Source organism: Toxotes jaculatrix, chromosome 6 (assembly GCF_017976425.1).
Source record: "Toxotes jaculatrix isolate fToxJac2 chromosome 6, fToxJac2.pri, whole genome shotgun sequence".
Classification (NCBI taxonomy): domain Eukaryota; kingdom Metazoa; phylum Chordata; class Actinopteri; family Toxotidae; genus Toxotes; species Toxotes jaculatrix.
The window spans coordinates 21,083,400-21,105,839 of record NC_054399.1 but is presented as its reverse complement, the minus strand read 5'-3'; the positions used below and the strand labels follow the sequence as shown (position 1 = coordinate 21,105,839).

General features: G+C 38.0%; 2 protein-coding genes and 1 long non-coding RNA gene across 3 annotated transcripts; 2 read left to right on the top strand and 1 right to left on the bottom strand.

Moving 5' to 3' along the window:
* Nucleotides 1-1,273: 1,273 nt before the first annotated feature.
* On the bottom strand, nt 1,274-9,575 carry LOC121183571. Its single transcript, XR_005894207.1, has 3 exons — nt 9,423-9,575; nt 7,369-7,372; nt 1,274-1,285 (listed from the first exon to the last, which is right to left on the bottom strand). It is a non-coding gene; the product is annotated as an uncharacterized LOC121183571 (long non-coding RNA).
* On the top strand, nt 1,351-15,953 carry LOC121183568 (complement factor H-like). Its single transcript, XM_041040710.1, has 21 exons — nt 1,351-1,562; nt 1,706-1,888; nt 2,129-2,234; nt 2,375-2,451; nt 2,610-2,792; nt 3,509-3,691; nt 3,830-4,024; nt 4,154-4,333; nt 4,592-4,756; nt 4,908-5,075; nt 5,798-5,965; nt 6,481-6,639; nt 7,402-7,587; nt 7,683-7,868; nt 12,061-12,166; nt 12,291-12,367; nt 12,649-12,840; nt 12,992-13,180; nt 13,661-13,840; nt 14,358-14,537; nt 15,228-15,953. Exons 1-21 carry the CDS (start codon nt 1,499-1,501, stop codon nt 15,416-15,418), a joined length of 3,318 nt encoding a protein of 1,105 aa, XP_040896644.1. The 5' UTR covers nt 1,351-1,498; the 3' UTR covers nt 15,419-15,953.
* Nucleotides 15,954-17,578: 1,625 nt separating this feature from the next.
* Nucleotides 17,579-22,254, top strand: cfhl5 (complement factor H like 5). The gene is made up of 7 exons (XM_041040711.1): nt 17,579-17,792; nt 18,557-18,721; nt 19,360-19,539; nt 19,943-20,140; nt 20,682-20,861; nt 21,364-21,543; nt 22,064-22,254. The coding sequence occupies exons 1-7, from the start codon at nt 17,579-17,581 to the stop codon at nt 22,252-22,254; spliced, it is 1,308 nt and encodes a 435-aa protein (XP_040896645.1).
* The last annotated feature ends 186 nt before the right edge of the window (nt 22,255-22,440 follow it).

Here is a 22,440-nt window from a genome sequence, read left to right as displayed (position 1 = left end):
AGGCAGGACAAAACCCAGAGAACAGCCACAGCAGCTGACAAACAAAGAAAAAGAAGACAGGGCCACACAGACACTTAAATACAGGAGAGGTAATTGGGAACAGGTGACACATATTAGGGCGAGGCAGGCAATCAACAGGGAGGGATAAAGACAAAGACAGGAAGTAACCTGGGAACAGAGACACAAAGGATGTAACTACCAAAATAAAACAGGCTGTATTAAAATACAAAACAGATCTTCAGTAACAATAGTCCATAAGAGTCCCCTGAAGTCACCAAGGGGGTGATCATGACAAGGGCCAATTCTAGATGACCCACAAGTCTCATACGGATCACTGAGCTGGGTGGGTGGAGGGGATCTGGAGGAGGGATCCAGGGGCCAGTAACAGACAGCTGAACCAGGGCAGAGCAGGAGATCCCGGGCAGGCGGCCTGCCCAAAGGCCGAATCAGGGCAGAGGCTGACTCGGGGGTCAAAACAAAACTACTTATCATCATAACATCATACTTTTTTACTTATTATTTGGGTTTTTCTTGCTTTTTCTCAAATAGGTGACAAATGTTCCAAGGAATGAGTGTTTTCAATGATACAGTCAGACCCTTGGCTCCTGTTCAAAACACATACTATGAATAAAATGAAGCCATGTTGAGAAATGAAGGCAAACCTTCCATTGCTTAATGGCCTCATTTTGTTCCAGCTGTTTCCAAACTGAGGTCAGAATCTGCATTATTTGTTTCCCAGCCCTGTTGGCAGCTGTTTCCAGCCTTACAGGGCCCTCACCTCTGTGTCCAAGTGCAACCTAAACAGTGACATTTATGCACACTAAAACACAGTTTGGTTTCTTGTTTTTTTAAAAGAATGATTCAATTTTTGATATATTTTTCAACTGGCAAACTGCTTAGCTTTTTTTGTTTGTTTGTTTTGTATTTACTTTAGATGATAAGAGCCTGAGCTGATTTTCTGAAATGCTGCTCTTTTGTTTGCTCAATTGATTGCTGCAAATGATTACCAGGAGAGAAAAAAAAAACAAATAAACTTTTACAGGAATACTTTTTTTTTGTCACTGAATGATAAACAAAGCAAAGCCTGACTGCACAGGGGCGAGAAACTGCTGAAACACAAATAGCATTGGCTTACAGAATTAACCTTTGTCTGATTAATCTATCTGATTGCGTTATTTTGCTTAATTGTTTCTATGATTCATTGACCTCATTCTGCAAAATAAAACTTAGTCATGTGATTAGGGATATAACATAAGGAGTGCATCCTGGAGTTTTCAGTGTTTTGCTGAGGATCCAGTGTGTCATATAAGGTGTGTGTGTGGTCACTTCCTCTTTTTTTCTGTTCCCCGTGAGCCTGCGATTATGTTTGGAGGCTGGAACAGACTTGCGTAAATCATTGAGCAATCTCTGTTCTCCTGCGAAATCTCTTTCTGTGTATAATAGTGTTTCAGTCCCCAGTTTCTACCTCTGTTTGGCGGTTCAGGCTAATGAAGATAAAATGCATATACTAACCCGTGTCCTATTTTTGTGGGTGCATATGCTGACCTTCGTGAAAAGTCAAGGTAAGGCCAAGTAGTTCATGTAACTCGTATTACCTAATTTATTCTTCAATGTTTGGTTGTTTGGGGGAAAGACAAGGGAAAGAATTACTTTTTTTTTTTTTTTTTTTTTTTTTTTTTTTTTTTTGTTAATTACTATCTCACAGATTGCACACTTCAACAATTTTTAAGCGGGCCCCTGTACGATTCAAATTTTGACACAACTGGTCTGGAGGCCAGCTACCCCGGTGGAAAGCAAGTGAGAGTGAGCTGCAGTATCGGTTACAGTGGCTTTTTCAGGCTCGTCTGTGTGGAGGGTAAATGGCAGTCCAGGGGCACTAGATGTCAGCGTAAGTTATCGATTTTTACCGTTTGGAAATATATATTCTGTCATTATTTGCAGCGAGTTGTGCTGTACCTGTGTATGTCCTTAAATTGTGTTAAATTTACACAGTGTTGTGGTTTGAATGAGTGAATGCACAATACCAAAGCTGGCAAAATGTTCTTGTATTATTACTGTTGGATTTGCATTATTTGATCTACTCTACTGCAGTATTTTTACTCGTATTCTTTCTCACTCATATTTTAAGCAAGACCATGTGGTCATCCCGGCGATGCGCAGTTTGCAGATTTTCATCTGGAGAAAGGAGACGATTTTGTCTTTGGGTCACAAGTTGTATACACCTGCCACAAAGGGTATGGAAACATTTACCGTCAGAAACGGATACTAATGTATTTTTGTGCTTTTTAGTATTATACTGTTTCCTGTTGTACTTTGTCCCCACTTCTTTATAAGACATTTATATTATCCATTTTCCACGTTATACACGTTTCAGTTATCAAATGATCAGTCGGACAAGCTCCCGGCGCTGCATGGCGGAAGGATGGGATGGTGTTGTTCCTGTCTGTGAAGGTAAGAGCTGAAATAAAGTTTGTTGATTTTATTCACACACAGTGAGAAATGTGACATCCATCCATCTATCCATCTATCTATCCATCCATCTATCCATCTATCTATCTATCTATCTATCAAGTACATTTGAAATTTTTTTTGTTTTATTTTCCTTCCAGCCCTTCAGTGCCCAGTGATTCATGTGAATAATAACGTTCAGGTGATTGGGGACCCAGAGGAAGCAACCTACGGCAACGTACTTCGATTTCGCTGCAAGTCCAACGCTGAAATCCTGTTTGGGGCATCAGAGATTTATTGTAATGAACATGGAGAGTGGAGTGAGGATGCTCCAACCTGCAAAGGTACAGCAGGCTGCAAGGAAGAAAAGAGAGGGAGAAGGAGGCATTTCCCAAAGGAGAAGACATGTTAGATGAGGAGATTGTTAACACACAGCGAGCAGACAGACTTAGCACAGAGAGTGAAAACCAATGGGAAATGGCAAGCCTGGCTTTGTCTAAGGATAACAAAGTTTTATTTATTTATTTATTTTTCATTTAAAGAAGAGATAAATACATAAATGGCAATTCCTTTAAAAAAACATAAATGTTGCACATATTTACACCTAACCTTAGTAAAATCCCTGTCTTGATTTTAACGTCATGTTCCCAGATATGAATTAACAAATATAAAACATATTGTTTTAAAATCCAGTTTTAAAAATTAAATTCAAGCAGAAAAGGTGGAATTAAAATAAAACTGGCCCTAAGCAACAGTTACACCCCCCGCCCATAAAAAGAGATTTTGCTGCTGTTTGCTGAGGCTGTCTGCTCTTCCTCTGTTTCACTTTAAAGTATTTCTAGTCCTATTTTTTAAGGGATTTTTGCTTTTTTATCGTTTACATTATAAACATGACAACAAGGGTTTATTTATTACATTATTACATGGGACACTCCTGTGGGTCGCCTCAGAGGGCAGGAACAAACTACCTCTGCGGTTGCTCTGGTTAGATGACTTGCCGGTTGATTTGGCTTTTCATGAGCAGTGCTTATATTCGTGTTTGTGTGTCGTTCTTCATCAGAGATAAAATGTGCAGTAGTCGCGATTGAACATGGGTTTGTGGTTGGAGATGTCCAAGAGTACAAAGAACATGAAATCCTGCATTTTACATGCAACCGTGGATATAAGCGCACTGAGGACAGACCCTCAAAATGCACCAAACTAGGACTGAGAGCAGAGTGGAGCCCCACACCTGCGTGTGAACGTAAGTATAGACTCAGTAATCCAAATTTATAGCTCACACCATGCATACAGGTGAAATTTTGTGGTGTGAGGATGGATGTCCATGGTTGTTTGTGACAACAAACTAACGGAAAATATGCTTCATTTCCCAACAACGCAGCAATAACATGTAAACTGTCACTGCCGCCACTCGAAGGAACCACGTATGAACCTGCTTACAGAAATGTATTTTCACCTGGTGACACAGTAAGAGTAACATGTGGAGATAAGCACTTCATTTCTCAGCCTCAGAAGACATCAGCAGAATCTACATGCACAGAGGAGGGACAGTGGACTATCAGACCCGTATGCCAAGGTATAAAGTCCCATATGTTTTAGACAGATTGTCTCCAGAGACAGATAATGATAGTGTTGTTCTGTACTATGAGGTTCATCATCAATCTTGAATTGATTACTTGAGCTAAACAAGTCTCTCTTATTCTAGTGGTTACCTGCAGCAATCAACGAGACCGAAATGTGTATTACTGGAGTGTGACTTGGGGAGAAATAATAACATTGGGTGAGACGGCAAGTTATAGGTGTAGCAGAGGCTACAGGAAGCCAGTTGGCATCAACTTGGCCGAATGCACAAGAAATGGGTGGAGCCCAGATCCGCTGTGTGAAGGTAATATGAAGTTAAAATTGTGTTAATGGCATTACTGTTAATTACTGGCCATATTTATGAAAGTGGGGAAGGAGCTTTTGATCCGGTCAGAATCTATGCTTTTTTACTGATGTGCAGAAAAGCATTTAGGTTAAAAAGGCCGCTGTAAATCCACATCAGAAGATGACCAACAGTCATGTGTTTGTACAGTGTGTTCAGTATTTATTCATGTAACAATAAGTGAGTGTGTGGGGGTTTTTTTTTTTTTTTTTTTTACAGAAATCACTTGTGACAGACTTGATGTCCAGAATGCAATTCTTGGCGGCAGTAAGCAGAAATACCGTTCCAATGAATGGGCCACTTATTACTGCAAAGAAGGTTATAGAGGACAATTTTCTCTAACCTGTACAGAAAGTGGATGGAGAGGAAATCCGGACTGTACACGTAAGGAAACACAGAACAACAAATTCTGTTTGCTTGTTTATCTTTTTTTCCTGTCTGTCTATTTCTGGTTTTACATGTATGCTTTTAAAATAGATTTTAAGAAAGTAGCACCTTGCTCAAGACTCCCACCACTCACTACATTTTTTTCCAGCAATAACATGCAACAGACAACATTACCAGCATGCAGACATTGTGGGAATCCCTCAGTCAGTATACCAGTACAAGGACAAGGTTGAGTATGTCTGCAAGAATGGCTATGTGGGAAGTTTTTCTCTAACCTGTGAGGAAGGAGGTTGGACCGGGTCTAGACAATGTTCAGGTAAGACAGTGACATACATAAAGACAAATACTGTTTATCCATCCCTTCGTGAACTATTATTGTTTTTGCTTACACCACAATTAAAGATGTTTTTAACTGGCATTCCCAAACCTGTCAGGCTTGATAGCTCCCAGTCAATTCCAAACCGTTTCAGTCACTTCAGATTAATAGAAAATGAATTATTATGAGTAGTTTCTAAAGAACAGCAGTGATACAGTAAAAGGTGTGGAGGTCTGTTACCTTTTCTTTGTCAAACCAATTTTCTCGAGGATGTGTTTTATTATTATTATAATATTTATTATTCTAATCTTCCAGCATTTCAGATTGAGTTATTTATAAACTGATCAACAGGTCAATGCCTCATTTCCATCTTGTCTGGTGAAAGTAGCTTTGAATTTTACATATTTCAAGATTGTTCAAGTTTCATTTGTTAAATGGTCCATTTTAGCGTGCTCATTGTAGAGGACCGCACAACATGAGATAAGGGAAATTACTTTGCTTCCTTGAAGACAAACCCTCCGATATGAAAAAGTTTCAAAATATTTACATCTATAAATACCTGACAGAAAACTCTCCTCCATTGAAAACAAATTCCAGGTTTGTTGAACTGTGGAAATTATTTTTCCCAGTATAGTACATATATACATGAAAATACACAGTACACTGCACAGTCAAATTTTACTTTTGAATTACTTTTCACAATTTCTATGAATTTCTTTCAGAGAGACAGTGTAAAAGACCTGAGATCAGCAATGCATACGTTATCCGCAACGACAAAGAAAGTTACAACAGCGAGGAACGAGTCCAATATGCATGCAGGAACGACATGGAAAAGCGTTTTACTGTTACCTGTGAACAAGGTCGTTGGATTGGGATTCAGAACTGTTTTGGTAAGACCGTACAACAAATACAATTATGACAAATGCCCATGACAAATACAGCTTAAGGAAGATTGTACTGTGATTGGTGCTGATGTAAAAATGAAATTGTATTATTAGATTGTGTAATAACATCAAGGATATTTTCTACTTTCTACTTTATGCTCTGTCTTTCCCATAAAGACAGAAATTCCTGCCTTAAAATTAAGTCTACAGCTCATAAAGCATCCATGAGGAAATACATCAGTTTACTCTTTTGTTTTAACAAGCGTGATCTAAATGCCACTGCCAGCAAAAGAAACCAGGGGATCCCCAATGTCATTAGGATTCATCTTCTGGGCACCACAAATGTCAAATGACATCTATCCCTTAGGTTTTGCTTTTTTATATCTCCATCTGCGACAAAGCAGTGGATCAACAGACCAACACTCATGCCTTGAGCCACGCCACCAGCACAGCTAAGACTGTGTTGTTCTGTCTTGTGATTGATGTTCTGTGGATGTAACCTTTTGTTTTTATTTATACAGGATGTCCAGAAGCTGATGTTCCAAATGGATTTACTGTTGGCCCATACAATGAGACACTGTACTACTCCTGTAACGATGGTTATAAGTTTAGCACCAAAGGCTGGTGGCGTAAAGCCACGTGTGATGGCCGCAGTTGGTCTGGATTTGATCAGTGCATCGGTAAGGAATATTAAATGCCGTGCAATTCTAGTTGCAAGTTGGCAACAGTGAATTGTCTTGTCGACACAGACTACTATTTTGTTTAGAAGATGGAATGAAGTTCTGAAATCAGTAAAGATTTTCTTGTAATAAAATAACAATAGAAACACGGCAAGAAAAAATTTACAGTAAAATTTTTAACTTTAACTTGTTTACTGCGTAATGTCCTTGCATTTACTGTATCCAAGCTGTGTCCCTCTTTCTCTGCTGTTTGTACTGGCCTGAATGTGGCACAACCCTGACAACTTATGCTTTTGTGCTCATCTTGCGTGACAGCTGCAAGTTTTGGCTACAAAACAACCCAAATATCTAATGTTGTGAAAACACAATTGTCTGGTCCCCAGGCATAAGATGACCCCCACTTTTTCAAACCTAATTTCCCAGAGAAAATATCACCTTATATTCAGACCCTTACGGTATTTTACAATACCGTTATATGAATATAAACCATCAGTATTTCTTGAAAATAAGCTCAGTTCCCACCCACTATCACAAACTGGCTGTAAGTTGGCAAATTCCTTAGGCAACATGGATTATGAATTATTATTTTATTATTAGTTTGATTTAATTCAAACTTAATTTAAACTTTAATTCAATAATTGATTTTTTATTTATTTATTTATTAAAAGTGGCATCTTTGGATGGATAATTTTTGTTTCTTTATTGCTAATCTGAGTTGTTGCAATACACGCACCTAATTGTTTGTTATCATATCAATTCTAGAGAAAAGCCAGTGTGGAGAAATTCCTGTGATTCCAAATGGGAAAGTGGAGTCTCAAAACAAAGTTTATGATCATGGCGAAAACCTTAAGATTACTTGTAAGACAGGATACACACCTGAGCCTGATGACTTAATTTGTCAGGAGGGAAAATGGCGTTCAGATGGACCACTCAAAGCAATCTGTACACGTGAGTCATCTTCAGTCTTATTTTATCAGATGTAAGAATTTATAAAGGGATTTCAGGGTCTAACCTAATACTGTATATGTTTTCATCTCTTTCAGCTATTGAAAAACACTGCGGTCCCCCTTCTAAGGTTGAAAATGCTGTTATTTTGACCTCATACCAGAGGGAATACTTGTCTGGCTCTGAAGTAACTTATCAGTGCCGCGATAATTATACACTGGAGGGAGAAGCCACAATTAGATGCAACAATGGGAAATGGGAGAAGAGGAGCATCAATTGTACACGTACGTACAGAAGCTTCCACAAAGTCACTCACAGATAGCTTGAGGAAGGCTCCAGTTTTAAAGCTGAATAAGGTAGCCAGCTGATTTTTTTTTCAAGGGTCCGAAAGCCATTATGGACATATAGAAGAAAAATGGAATTTAAGTTTTGTGTTCACTGGTTCGGTGCCCTTTAACTAAATAATAATATGTAGCTACAGGTATGGACTTCTCTTCAGCTCTCTGCCATATTATACTGTGTGTCAGCGAGGGTAAAAGCAACTTACTGGCTTTAAGAATTTTGTTCAAATGCATTAATTCATTATGCTATAGAAAACACAGCATTGATTCCCAGCTGAGCGCAAAAACACCATCCAGAGCATTTGGTCTGAATTGAATTACTTCACATAGTGCTTTGGCAAATGCCAAATAATACCCTGAGAAAAGCTAAAACTCTGTAAACCACCACGTCTGTGCTAACATTATTATTTTTATCGGCCAGTTAGTGAAACAAACTAACACATGGATACGCTGAATACGCAGAACATGCACTTTTTTTCTTAGCTTCTAGATTACAGTTTAAAAGCCAGTCAAAAGATCTATTGAAAAGGAATAAATTAAAACATAACTCTGCTGAAACCTTTAATTCAGCTAATTTTATATTTTCAAGTCTATCTTAATATCATACTCACAGATCATTTGTCGGCTGAGAGAGTTATTGGTGAATGTAATCATTCATTCTCTCCACACTAGTTGTGAAAATGGGGAACAAAATCCACATTTCTTGCTCTGCGTTATAAAGTTCAACCAAAGCTAATTCGGCTTGAACTTTGGGTTGATTTCAAAACAACTCGCTTCATGACTATCATTGGCATACTGCATCTTGTAATGGGCACTTTCCTTAAACAAAAAATACTTTATGTAATGTAATATATATTAATATAAAAATGTCCTGAATCAGTCTGAAAGAGAAAATAGGACAGTTTGACTTTGCCTTAAGGTGCATCATAAGGACCATACAACACCATGAGTAACAAAACTTAAAATATAAAAAAAAGCATGTCTTTCTAATGTTACCCTCTGAAGAGTCATAAAAGACAAAGGTCCATGTCCTTTATATATGTCAGCTCCGAGTTAAAAAGAAAAAAGAGCTTTGCTTAATTTGCAAAAACTGTACAGGTTATGCAGAACCAGGTGCATGATTTACACACACTGTATGTTGAGATGTGATACTGAACACAGAAATCTTCTCCCACAGCTCCCACTCTGGAACAGTGATACTGATTTTCTTCAAGGTCCCAAGGTCCCTTTTCTGTGGTCTTTTAGCCTTGGGTGTTTGGCCAGAACTCATAGAAAGAAACTGCATTTGCCATGTGTCCTCTTGATACATAACACATGATCCTGAGACATATAATATGTTGGAAAGGGCAACACTGAATGACTGAATCTACCAATCATTTGTATGATATGGTGATCTGATATTATGAAGCTTTGGCATATTGAATAAAAAGAGGAGAACATTACAGAGGCTTTATTTGCTGGTTTTATTCTATATATATATATATATGTATGTATCACTGAGCTGTGTAAAACGCTTTGACAGAGCAAAGTACATTTTTATTAGCCTTCTGGGAAAAATTTTACACTACACAGACCTTTTTGTTTTAAGTTGCAAGTTTTTTGTGCAGAGCCTTCTTACTTCTGCAAAACCAACATAATAATAATAATAATAATAATAATAATAATATAATATAATATAATATAATATAATATAATATAATATAATATAATAAAAATCAAAGCTGGCTTCAGCCTTTCAGAACTCGGCAGAAAATCTTGGCAGAAAACATTCTGTCAGTGGTCTCTCTCAGTGGCACGGTGCTGGTTATGTTGAGCCAAATTTCCATAACCCAGCACTGTTTTCCAGGGAGAGGACAGTGCAATGATGGAAAAATAGAAAGAAAATATCCCTTAACCAAATTATTGCATGCGCTCAACACAGATTGAAGTCTCCACAGGATATTTCTTCTGAAATATAAAGATCAGTTTTCGTCTGCCCCCTGTAAGCTGTCAACCCACTGACACTCCAGGTTTTTAAAGTCAACTCCAGCCTCTTGGTTAAAATTAATTAGAGTTAAGCTGAGGGTAAATAAGGTCAAGGTTTGATTGGGGGTTTGTCATGTAGCAGGTTTGGCATGAATGTAGGTCAATACAGCACATGTTGTCAAATTAAGAAAAACAAGTGACAGTGACACGTTTTTCAGAAATTCACATCTGAAATTTCCTCTGCAGCACTGCCCATTTGATGTATTTCAAAGTATGAATCATTCAAGCGTAAATCAACAGTAAAGTCAAAAGGTCAAATCAGTCACTGACTGATTGTTCCCCTGAATGATTTTTGTAATGGACTTTAGACTGGAGTATCAGCACTATTGCCACATGCCACATCGATTGTTGTCTTGAAACTGGTTTAATCATCAGTAGATACTCACAATTGTATCAGACACTGATCTTTTAACTCTATATATTGCAAAGTTGGCTCGAGGTAGTCACAAGTCAGTCTGGTGCTACATTCAAGCAAAACAATGTATGTTTACCTCAATGCTGCTGTGTTTTTATTGAAGCTTCCCTGGACCAACTTCGATTCAAATTTAAATTGATTTATCAATCAATGTTTCCTTTGATTGATTCCTCCCAAATTAAGTTTCCTCAGGTCAGTAAAGATGTATGCTGTCTTCTCTAGCGGTTAGTGAAGTGGACAAAATCAGCCTGCATTTGCTTTTATAGATTAGTACGATAGGATACTGATTAATCAGGGTTTGTAACTCGATTATTGTTGCACAAATGATAGTGTCTTGAAACTGTTCTGGAGCTTTCAGTAAAACTGTGTGTACAGTGTGTGCCTGTGTGTTTTGCCATGCGTCATGTTGTGTTCATACGGCCTTGTGCAGTCCCACTGGGCAGTCCCTGGTGTGACCCTCAGTGCTCCCTGAGGACTGTGACAGGGGGACAAACACAGGAATTTTTGCTCAGAAAGCAGAGTTTGCCATAGGAGTTAGCCTCAGTCCGAGACTGGTTTGTTGCTGCACAGCTGCTCGCTGAAATGCAACTGTCCCTAATACTTCTGGTTCTCCAGCTGTGGGGGAATGTAGGAGTTTCTTTATCACAGAATGGTAAGACAGACTTTTTTAAATACTGAATTGTCATGGTTTAGTTTTGTGAAAGAGCATATGGTTCTTAGTTTAAAGACTTTCATGTAAGTTGTATGTTTTGAGTAGTGGTATAGCTATTTTAGAGATACTAGTGCATGTGTTTCTCAAAATTGTATTCTTACTCAGTCACGTGGTTAAAGCTGTTGCTAGAAATATGTTTATATGTGACTTTGAAAACTGGCATCTGTGACACAACTGTTGAGAGGATGTCTATTTTCCTCTTCTTTACCCATGTTGTCATGTTGTTGTTATTTGTTAGCTTGCTCAGATCTCCCAACTGTTCATCATGCCCATGTGTCTGAAGAGTCCAAAAAAGCGGAGTACCATGAAGGACATGTGATATATTTCACTTGTGAAACTGGTTATATATCATTCCCGGCCTCCAAATATGTATGCACATCAACAGGCTGGTTGGAAGTCCATAAGGGACAGTGCAATTGTAAGTTTAATGGCCTTCTCTCCTGTTCTGTATTTTGTTGCAACTTGGGTGTAATAGAGAAGTTACAGCGAACGTGAATCCTTTAGAGGCTGGAATTTCTTTCATGAAGGGAAAACCAGTGAATGAGAGTTAGTTTCAGAGTTCCAGAGTAGTTTGAAAGATGATTGGCACAATTGTAATTGCATACAATTAACTGTTGATACTTAGCAGATGATAATTCCAATGCACATGCTGACATTTAGAAATGTCTAAAATAATTTTTCAAAGAAATTTTCTCAAAAGCTTTTGTAATTAACCAGATTATGGCACAAAGAGAGCTGGAGAAAGTTGGCATTATGCTGCTGACAACAATTTCAAGTAACTAAACATAAAGCTGCCTCTTCAAAGCCATGAACCAATAATATGGCTCTTTCACACAATTGTTTTATTGTCAAAAGAACAAAGAGGGAACAAAATCATGTCACTGTCACTTGTGCTTTCAACTACAATCCAACAAAAAAAATCAACTTACAAATGGTTTAGTTAACAAATTATCTTTTTTGTTGTTGTTGTTGTTTTTTTTTAGTAAAGCCATGTCAACTTCCTGATGATACTCCCAATGGCTATTATCAAATTATCCAGGGGGAAGACTTTGTTTTTGGAACAACTATCAAATACTATTGCAATGAAGGGTGAGTGAGAATACCAAAGGATAGATCGACCTGATACTGTTTTGTTTTGTTTTTGTTTTTTGTTTTTTTGTAATCAGGTGTTGTCATCTGAAAACGGAAAGTTTCATTGTAGTGTTCATTGCAGGTATCAAATGGTGAGCAAGACCGACACCCGGATTTGTTTGCTGGACAAATGGACTAATCATGTGCCAGTATGTGAACGTAAGTCAGAGAAACAGCAGAGCAGCAGTTTTGTCAAAGGATCAATTCAGCAACTATTGCCATTACTGTTAGCACATTTTGTTCCCAAAGTAACGTTAAGTAACGTTGAGGATCTCATTAAAAATGAATGTGGAACCAGGGACCCTTCCCACTTTGCAGCTCTGTGGGGAGGCTCTGCTTCTCCGTTTAAACAACACTGGGATTTTGGCTTTTTTTTTTTTTTTTTTTTTTTTCCCCCTGTTGTTCCCCAGGGACCTGACTGATTGTCTGTGTTTACTCAGCTTTGAGCTGTGACCACCCACCTATAGATGAAGGCATTACAGTAAGGGGCTTACCAGAAAATGATGATCCCATACTTCCTGACCGATTCCTCACATTCAGCTGTGAGGGCCGTGGGAAATATCTGAATGGCAGTTCAGTGCTCATATGTGGGAAAGACGGACAGTGGGATAATCCATTCCCCACTTGTGAAGGTAAACCCTTTATGATAAAAAAGTAATACTGTCCACAATATTTATAACACTTTTATTTAGCATGTTGCAATATTCTGTAATGATTACATTATAATGGTGACCTAATCTCACAGAATTTCTAATTTGATAATATCTGGTTTATTCTTTTCAGAGATCACTTGTAAAGCTGGCGTGATGCACCCTCATCTCAGAGTAGTCGATTCACTACCAGCAAATAAAACTGTGAAGATTGGAGAGATGTTGAGGTTTTATTGCGACAATGATTACAACCTGGAGGGGTCTGCAGTAATTCAGTGTTTACAAACTGGGCAGTGGAATGTCCCCTTTCCAACTTGCAGGGGTATGTTCACTTTCATTGGAGGCTAATACCATCATTTTTACCATGCTTTTATTAGCACACGTGTTTTTTTTTTTTAATAACAAGATTCACAGTGCAACTGATAGAAGATCGTAGAAACTAGTTGCAGTTAGATGAGGGCAATATATAAATATATTATGATGTGATGACAACTGAGGGGAACTGCAGAGCCCATTAATAAGTCTCTATGGGTTCATGACCATGACCCTTCATGATTGTTGAAATAAAATATTGAGCCTAGCCTAATTAATAAAAAGAAACATCTTGATTGAAATTGCAATAAATAGTGTCACCGTTCTGCTCTACCTAGGGAGTAAATGTACATGCATTTGCATACAGAGGTAAAATTGCAGAGATTTTGGACACAGATTTGTGTTCATGAATCCAAAAACTCTGTTTCAGTTTCCCAATGTTTACACTGTGTAAAACTATTGATAAAATAGATTTTCTTCTTTAAAACAGAGAAATGCAGAGTCACGGGAATACCAGACAACGTAAACGTCTCACCATCTGTACGACAGCTAACAATGGGACAAAAGTTGACGTTTTCTTGCCGCCTGCGTAGTCACGTTATTCGTGGGGCAGCAGAAGTTAAATGTTTAGCAAATGGACAGTGGAGTGATACCTTTCCAACCTGTGGAGGTAAGTCCATGTGTTCTCTTGCTGCTTATTTAGTGAAATCTGCTGAAATTGCAAACAGCTGTGGAGCAATTTGTTTCTGTTGTGAGACAATTCATGCTGAAAGTGTTATCTCAGGATTCAGTGGTCTGTGAAGTCACATCAAACTTAAACCAGCTGTTTATTTGTGAGAAAGATGATGTTCTGATACATATTATCTTTGTACTTTATGTTTGTTCCGATATTATATTATTTCTGAGCGCATGAGGTTTCATAAAAATGACTGCAACTTAGACTCCATCTAAAACCACATCTAAGGATGGTTTGGTTTGGTTTGGTTTGGATAGTTTATGGTTTGTATTTCATTAGTTTTCTTCATCTATCTTGCAATACAAGATCTACGCTTTCTTTATGGTTATGTTTTAGGTACTGGCAGCATTAACGTCAAGTAAAGATCACTGTTTTTAAAACTTGGTTTAAAAACAGAAAGAGTCTACAACACCAATATTTGTTCTCTCTGTCATTGCACGCGTTATTTTAGCTCCTTTAGGTTGTGGGAGACCACCAGCTCTTGCAGATGGAGACACCAAGGAAACCATTCAGTTCAGGTACAGACATAATGACAGGGTTGAGTTCATCTGCCAGAATTTCTACGTTATGCAGGGTGGGCCCTTCAAAACATGCCTCAATGGTGAATGGACTGGAGAGATAACATGCCTCAGTAAGTTACAATCCACTTTATGTTTTTGATTTTGCATTCTTTGAGGATTGGATTTTGCATAGGTAACACTATTTTTTTGTTTCCAGTTTGTTTGATACATGCAAAAATTAGAAGTTTAATGTTGACATTATTAATTATACCATACTATTACAAATTGCAGTCATCAAACATTATAAACACCATTAGTGAAATCTGTGTGATTTAAAGTCACCTTTGAATCACATATTTAAATTACATTTAAACCGTGGACTGATGACGGTTTTTGTTGTTTTTTTTTCTGATTTTAAATGATTTAAAGTTTATTTTCTGAAAAAAAAAAACCCTGTTCAAATGGAGAAGTGAAAGAACACACTTTGTTTGTGGAGACAGTGTTATCAGTGTCTCAATCAAAGTAAAGAAAATACATAAAATGAAGGCAGTATAACCCTAAATATCTGTTTCACAGTATTCAGTCAGTAGCAAATTATAATAGAATTTATTACTGGTTACATTCATATAGATGTATTTAGTTTTCAAGTGGAATTTATATGTTCTCTAACTGAGTCTAGCAAATGTTATGTATAGACTGCGCTGTACAGTCATTCCTGACATCAAGATTGTTCTAATCTGTTCAACACTGGCAACATGAACCAAAGTGTGCAGCCATTCCTGACTCTGAAGAAATAATGTGTTTTCCATTTTCTTTCGCAGAACCCTGCACTGTGGACAGAGAACTCATGAGCAGATATAATATTGCATTCAGATATACCTATCAGGATAAGCTGTATTCAGCCCATAATGATGTAATCGAGTTTGCCTGTAGGAGAGGAAGACATACCGGCTCACTGGGAATGCGTCAGAAGTGTATTGATGGTGTGATTCACCTGCCTTCTTGCCAGTGAGGGTTTTTAGTCATCTGGATATGATTGACATGAGCTGTCTGGACAAACAATGTATTTGATCAAATAGAGCAAAGACTCATGTACTTTTCCAGGGTCCACATTTTAGTGCTAAGTGTGGTCATTTTAATAAAGCATGTATGCTCACTCAACACGTATTATGACAATAAAGTGTATGTGTCCCATCTTGACCTTTAATTGTGCTAAGACAAAGAAGTGTGTCTGCTTTTCTGGAGAAAACGTCTTCTCAGGCAGACAAAAATACAACAACTGCATGTGTAACTGTCTGTATAGGCTGTGCTAAATATGAAAATACATGCATCACAAAGAGTTGTAAATGACACAAAGTTGTTTTATACATGGATTTGTACTGTATGAAAATAAAGCATAATGCTGAGTAAACAGTCTACAGCTTTCAACAAGTGACCCTTTACAATTCATGTTCCTGGGTGGAAGTAATTAAAGAAAGTAAACTTTGATTTAGCTGCTTTTGGAGGCAGGTGGTATTTATATTAAACCTAAAATAAAGCTGTGGCAATTTCTGTATGTTTTTTATTAAATATGCAGCTTGCTGTATTATGGGCCCATGAGCGTGAGGCAAACAACATAGGCACCATAAATAACACTCACAAAAAACACCGGTGCTCATGATAAAATTATAGACTCAAAATGAACAAAAACATGACAAAATGTAAATAAAACATTGTTTTTGGTTCCTTCAGCAGGTTCCCAGAGTTCTTAAGATGTTCTCATTTGTATTCATTTACCTGCCGTCACTAAATAAGTGATTGCATAAATATTCCCCTGCTTCGAGTCCGTGTTTTGCACTGAGTCTGTGTGGACAGGTCTCAATCAGGCTTGCACATCTGGACACTGAAATTTCACTCCATTCCTCTCTGCTAAACTGTTCAGTCTCTATCAGGTTGCATGGGGATCAGGTGCAAGTCCAGCCATAAATTCTCTGTTGGACTGAGGTCTGGGCTTTGACTCATCCACTCCACAACATTCACCTTGTTGTCTTCAAACTATGTCTGTGTAAGTTTTGCCATATGCTTGGGGTCATTGTTTTGCTGGAAAATAAATATGAGCTTTCTTCAATAGTGGCAGAGTTTCTCCCATCTCAGCTGCTGAAGCTTTGAACTCCTTCAGAGTAGTCACAGCTATCTTGTTGGCCTCCCTCACTAGTCTCCTGCTTGCACAGTCAGTTTGTGAGGACAACCTGCTCTAGGCAGATTTCTGAATGATGAATTTACACTAAATGAAGTTCAGTGATTTGGAATATTTTTTTGCATCCATCCCCTGACTTATACTTTTCAATAACATTCTCTTTGGGGTTGCTTGGCATTTTCTTTTTCCTTCATGGTGTAATTGTAGCCAGGAATACTGATTAACCAGAGACTGAACCTTCTAGACACAGGTGTCTTTGTACTACAATCACTTGAGGCACCTTCACTGCATTCAGGTGATCTCCATTTCACTAATTGTGAGACTACCAGCATCAACTGGCTGGACCTCTGTTGAATTAGGTGAATATTTATCTAATCACTTATTTTACATTGTATATTTTTATTTTTTATTTTTTAAATCAATTAATTGACATTACTTAAAAAAATCTGTTTTCACTTTTTGGTCAATGATATTGACCATGATTTGAGGGGGTGAATACTGTTTATAAGCACTGTATGTGGAATTGACTCAAAATAAACTACAGTGGCCAAGCAGACCATAATGAAGGAACATGTGAGCCAGTACAGTTTGAATTCTTTTTCGGACAAGAATGGAGCGCTGTGGCACATTGTTGGTTTTGGAAAAAGAGTGGAATATTACCAGACTTATCTTTTAAAAAACTGAAAAAGTCAATACTGACTTGAAGCACAATGTAACAATTGACTTTTTTCAAAATTAAAACCAAAACCACAACCAATATTAACAAAGTGTTTAAGTGGCCTGAAACTAAAAAACACTATAAAAGTCCTGTGCTTTGTACCCCCAGCAATCCACTTCCATCTCATGGGATGTTTCACTTCTTGAATTGGAAAAACACTGGTAGTGAGGCAGTAATCAGTGACAGAACGTTTTCAAATACAAACTGAAAAGTAATTTAAAAACCAAAAGTTCTAAAATGATATGGCTGAGAATATATTCCTTTACAGTCTATCATGAATGAGAGGGACACTGAACAAATATTGCAATGCAACGTGTTGTACATTCACATGGGGTAGTCCATGTTTTGAATCTCAGGGATGCCTGGTGACTCGAGCTGGGGACAAACACACAGCAATTCTGCTCAACACTTGTCAAAGGAACATGCACCTGTCTTTTATCCTTTTGTTCCTCCACCTGTGGGGGAATGTAGAAGTGTCTTTGTCACAAAATGGTAAGAAGGATTTTTGATAAATACTGAAGTCGTGCAATTTAGCTTTGTGGAGACATAGACGGGGTTTAAGCTAATGTTTGCAAAGAGATGAGAAAGACTCTAAGTAGCATGTTTTGTTTTGTAATATTTTGTAATATTGCATAGATAAAATTATTTCTCTGCATAACTCCAAAAACTGGTATTTGTGTACTTTGAAAAGGGTTTTTGCCACTGAATGGCTAGTAATATAAACAGGTTCAATCTTTTTTGTCAAGGTGACTCATAGACTTTAGCAGAATTATCTGGTTGTTATATTACATGAGTATCAGTGATGGATTTTAAAACGTCCATTTTTGTGTACAAGATGTTTTATTAACTAAAGTAACAGCATTGCAGTTCGGACACAGGCAAGTTCATGCGGTCAGTGACAACATCCTGCCTTTTTCTCTTGATAAATTCTTTGTCAGTTTTATGACATTTTTTTCTTGATTTTTCTATTACTTCTATTATTTGTCATTTTTATCAGTTATTTCCATTTCAGTAGTAGATGTACAAGACCTGCGTGGAGAAGGTGCAGTGTATTAAAAAATTGCGCTCCTGATGAAGATCATACAATTAAAAAATTGTCTGTACAGTGTGGGAGACATTCTCTAACTTTTACAGATGTGTTCTGTGTCCAGCTCCTGCCCACCCTCTTTTTCCTTCTGTATGTGAGGCAGACAGCTGATAAAAAAAAATGGAAGAGCCTGAAACTTTTCTCACCCTGTCATGCTTCTGTCTCGTAGCGTGTTCAAAGCTTCCAGACGTTCCTCACGCCTATGCTTCTCCAGAGTACAAGGAAGGAGATGTGATACAGTTCACTTGTGAATCTGGTTATAGATCAGATCAAACCTCCAAATATATATGCACGAGTAATGGCTGGCTGACAGTCCGTCAGGGAATATGCTACTGTGAGTTTCTTTTCTACTCTTTAATCATTGCCTAAATGACTACTGGTGTAATCGATCATGTAGAGCAGGGGTGTCCAAACTGTTCCACAAAGGGCCGGTGTGACTGCTGGTTTTTGTTCCAACCAAGCAGCAGCACACCAGACTTGACTCATTTAATCAACTGATCTCAGTCTTCAGACAGTTGATTGGTCAAACTGTGGGCTCTTCATTGGTTGGAACGAAAACCTGCAACCACACAGCCCTTTGTGGAACAGTTTGGACACCCCTGATGTAGAGGGGCTGTTATGTGATCTAATCTTGGTGGATCCATACACTGAAATAAGCTCATTAACATGAGCCCCATTCAGTGAGGGTATTTATTAACCACTGTATCCACAGAAGCACTAAACTGCTGGCATGTAGTCATACCTACCTTTTATTGGGCAATCTGATATTGTACAATCACGCTAAAGCTGAACGTTGAACATCACATTCATTACTTTACATTCAGGAATAATTTGGGGTTCTGAGTAAAGATGCAGATAATTGAGGATCATGTGACTCGTAGCCCTTCAGTGGTTGTGGTCATTGTTAATGTCGTATGGTCAACAACTACACGTGCCACACAACTGATGAGACAATGTGTCGTTGTTTGTTAGCATGTTCGACGCTCCCCAGTGTACTTCATGCCCACATTTCTGAAGAGACCAGAAAATCTGAGTACCAAGTAGGAGATGTAATACATTTCACATGTGAATCTGGATATACATCAGATCCATCCATCACATATGTATGCTCCACCGCGGGCTGGGTGGCTGTCCGTCAGGGAACCTGCAACTGTAAGTTGATCAGTTTTCTGTTCTGGGAATTCAGCAAACGACTGAATTACTGTTGTTGGTGCCTCTTGTATGTATTAAATCACATAGGATTGGAGTAATTGGGTTACAAAAAAATGGAAACTCTTATAGTCTACAATTGATAATCTTTTTAAAAGATCCATTTCCATTTTAGACTCTCTTTAGGGGAAAAATACTAGTTTCTTTCAGACACATGCAACAGCAGAATGGAATTTTTTTAAAATGTGGTAATCTAAAGGACCGCAGTGGTATTGAGCTCATTTCTGTGTTGCAACTCTTCTCTGTCATGCTGGCTGATAAATGGTTGGCACTTATGCATCAGTGTTTGACTTGTTCAGCTTCTTTCTTTTCATTTAGGAATTTAATGAATAACGTTTGTGTTTAGTTTCAGGTTTGAGCTGTGACCCCCCGCCTGTCAGTGCAGGGATCATAATAAATGGTCTGCCAGAAAATAACAATCCCATACATCCTGATCACGTCCTCACATTCAGCTGTGATGGCCCTGAAAAATATCTGCATGGCAGTTCAGTGCTGACATGTGGCAGAGACGGACAGTGGGATAATCCATTCCCCTCTTGCACAGGTAAAATCAATGTGACAGAGTGCAAATTTTTCTATTTAAGAGGCTTTTTTGAAGCAATTTTTAGTGAGTAGAAACATTGATTTTTGGCCCTTTGAGGACAGCGGAAACAAGCTGTGAACACAACACTGACACTATCACCTTACAAGTTGATATGGCAGATTTGTTAGCAATGAGCTGCAGATCCAGCAAACACAAAAACATTCAGTTCTTTAGCTGCTAAATGTTCCAATATGTTCAGTTTTCAGTTTTGTCTGTCTGCGGTATGGTGCTGTCAGGTAGTTTGCAAACACCTGTCACCAAAAACATCACTTTTGAGACTAGTGAGAGAGAACTAAAACAGTGAGGCTGCAGGCCAAAAAGATCTAAATGGTGAACTAAACAAAGCTACAAAACTCTGTAAAAGTTTCTGGGTTTCATGACCGCGACCCCACTCATATCAAAGTAGTTATGTAATCCACTGTTAAAAAAAAAGATACAGATTATAGCCGACTTAATAAGTAGTTATTTTAATTGATAAAATATATTTTCTTCTTCAAAACAGAGAAATGCAGAGTCACAGGAATACCAGACAACGTAAACGTCTCACCATCTGTACGACAGCTAACAACGGGACAAAAGTTGACCTTTTCTTGTCGCCAGCGTGGTAACTTTATTCGTGGGGCAGCAGAAGTTAAATGTTTAGCAAATGGACAGTGGAGTGATCCCTTTCCAACCTGTGGAGGTAGGTCAGGTTTTTTTTTTTTTTTTGTCCTATTGTCACTTGTTTAGGGAAAGGATGGGAGAAGATGCACTGCATGGTAGTCTGAGAGGGCTTGATTGGCCCCATTTACTGAGCTGAAACTGCAAAGGGCAGTGAAACCGGAAATCGATCAGATCAAATGTGATTGTCTCTCGGCCAGGTGTAAATGCAATCTGACAATGTATTTTATTTTATCTTTATTTATTTATTTATTTTTTGCAATACAACATCTGCTCTTTGCAACTAAAGCATTAATTCACTTTTTTATGGTTATCTGGCAGTGTCAAAGAACGTTCATCGTTTTTAAAACTTGGTTTTGAAACAGAAAAGGTCTGTGTGGGCTTGAAGCACAAAACATGGGACTCCATAATACTGTGTGACAGCAGATCAGAGTCACAGATCTGTTACTGCAGGTGAAAATGTCATAATCGCAACACAACAACACCCAAACTTGTTCTCTCTGTCATTGCACACGTTATTTTAGCTCCTTTAGGTTGTGGGAGACCACCAACTCTTGCAGATGGAGACACCAAGGAAACCATTCAGCTCAGGTACGGACATAATGACAGGGTTGAGTTCATCTGCCAGAATTTCTACGTTATGCAGGGTGGGCCCTTCAAAACATGCCTCAATGGTGAATGGACTGGAGAGATAACATGCCTCAGTAAGTTACAATCCACTTTATGTTTTTCATATTGCACACAAATATTTCAGTTTTTGCATATAGCAGTTTAATACTACCACATTATATTTACGATATATATTAACGATTCAGAGCATACGAATACTAACATAAAGATGGATGACAAAGCAGTAAGGAGTAATTAATAAGAAACAACTAGAGATGTATAGGAGGCCTTTTGAGGATGTATTCTGTGTATAATATGGTTTCTAGTATTCTAACAGAAAATGTTAGTGGCTATAATTAACTGTTTAAATTTTACAATCAGAAAGTCAGAATGAGTTTAAGAAAGAAACCAGGAGACAGACAATGTTTAATTTGTCAAAGTTGTGTGAACACTGAGTTTGGTACAAACCAACACACACCTAAAATAGTATCACCAAGGGAAAAGCATATAAGGTGAGGTGTTGTTATCTGTTCAGCACTGGCAACACGAACCAAACGTGGAGCCATTCCTGACTCCAGAAATCCAAGAAATAATGTTTTCCATTTTCTTTCGCAGAACCCTGCACTGTGGACAGAGAACTCATGAGCAGATATAATATTGCATTCAGATATACTTATCAGGATAAGCTGTATGTAGTCCATGATGATGTAACTGAGTTTGCCTGTACCAGAGGAAGACATACCGGCTCACTGGGAATGCGTCAGAGGTGTATTGATGGTGTGCTGCACCTGCCCTCTTGCCAGTGAGGGTTTTCGACTGGAAATGATGAGAAGGCTGAACAAACATGTAAATGATTAACAACAGTAAACAGTCAGACCTGTAATGAAATAGTTATAAACTGATCTTCTACTTCAGTGTTGTCAACTGTTGCAGATTTAATTAAAAACAATAAATATTTACTCAGTCTGTTTTCTTCTTCCACAATCAGACAT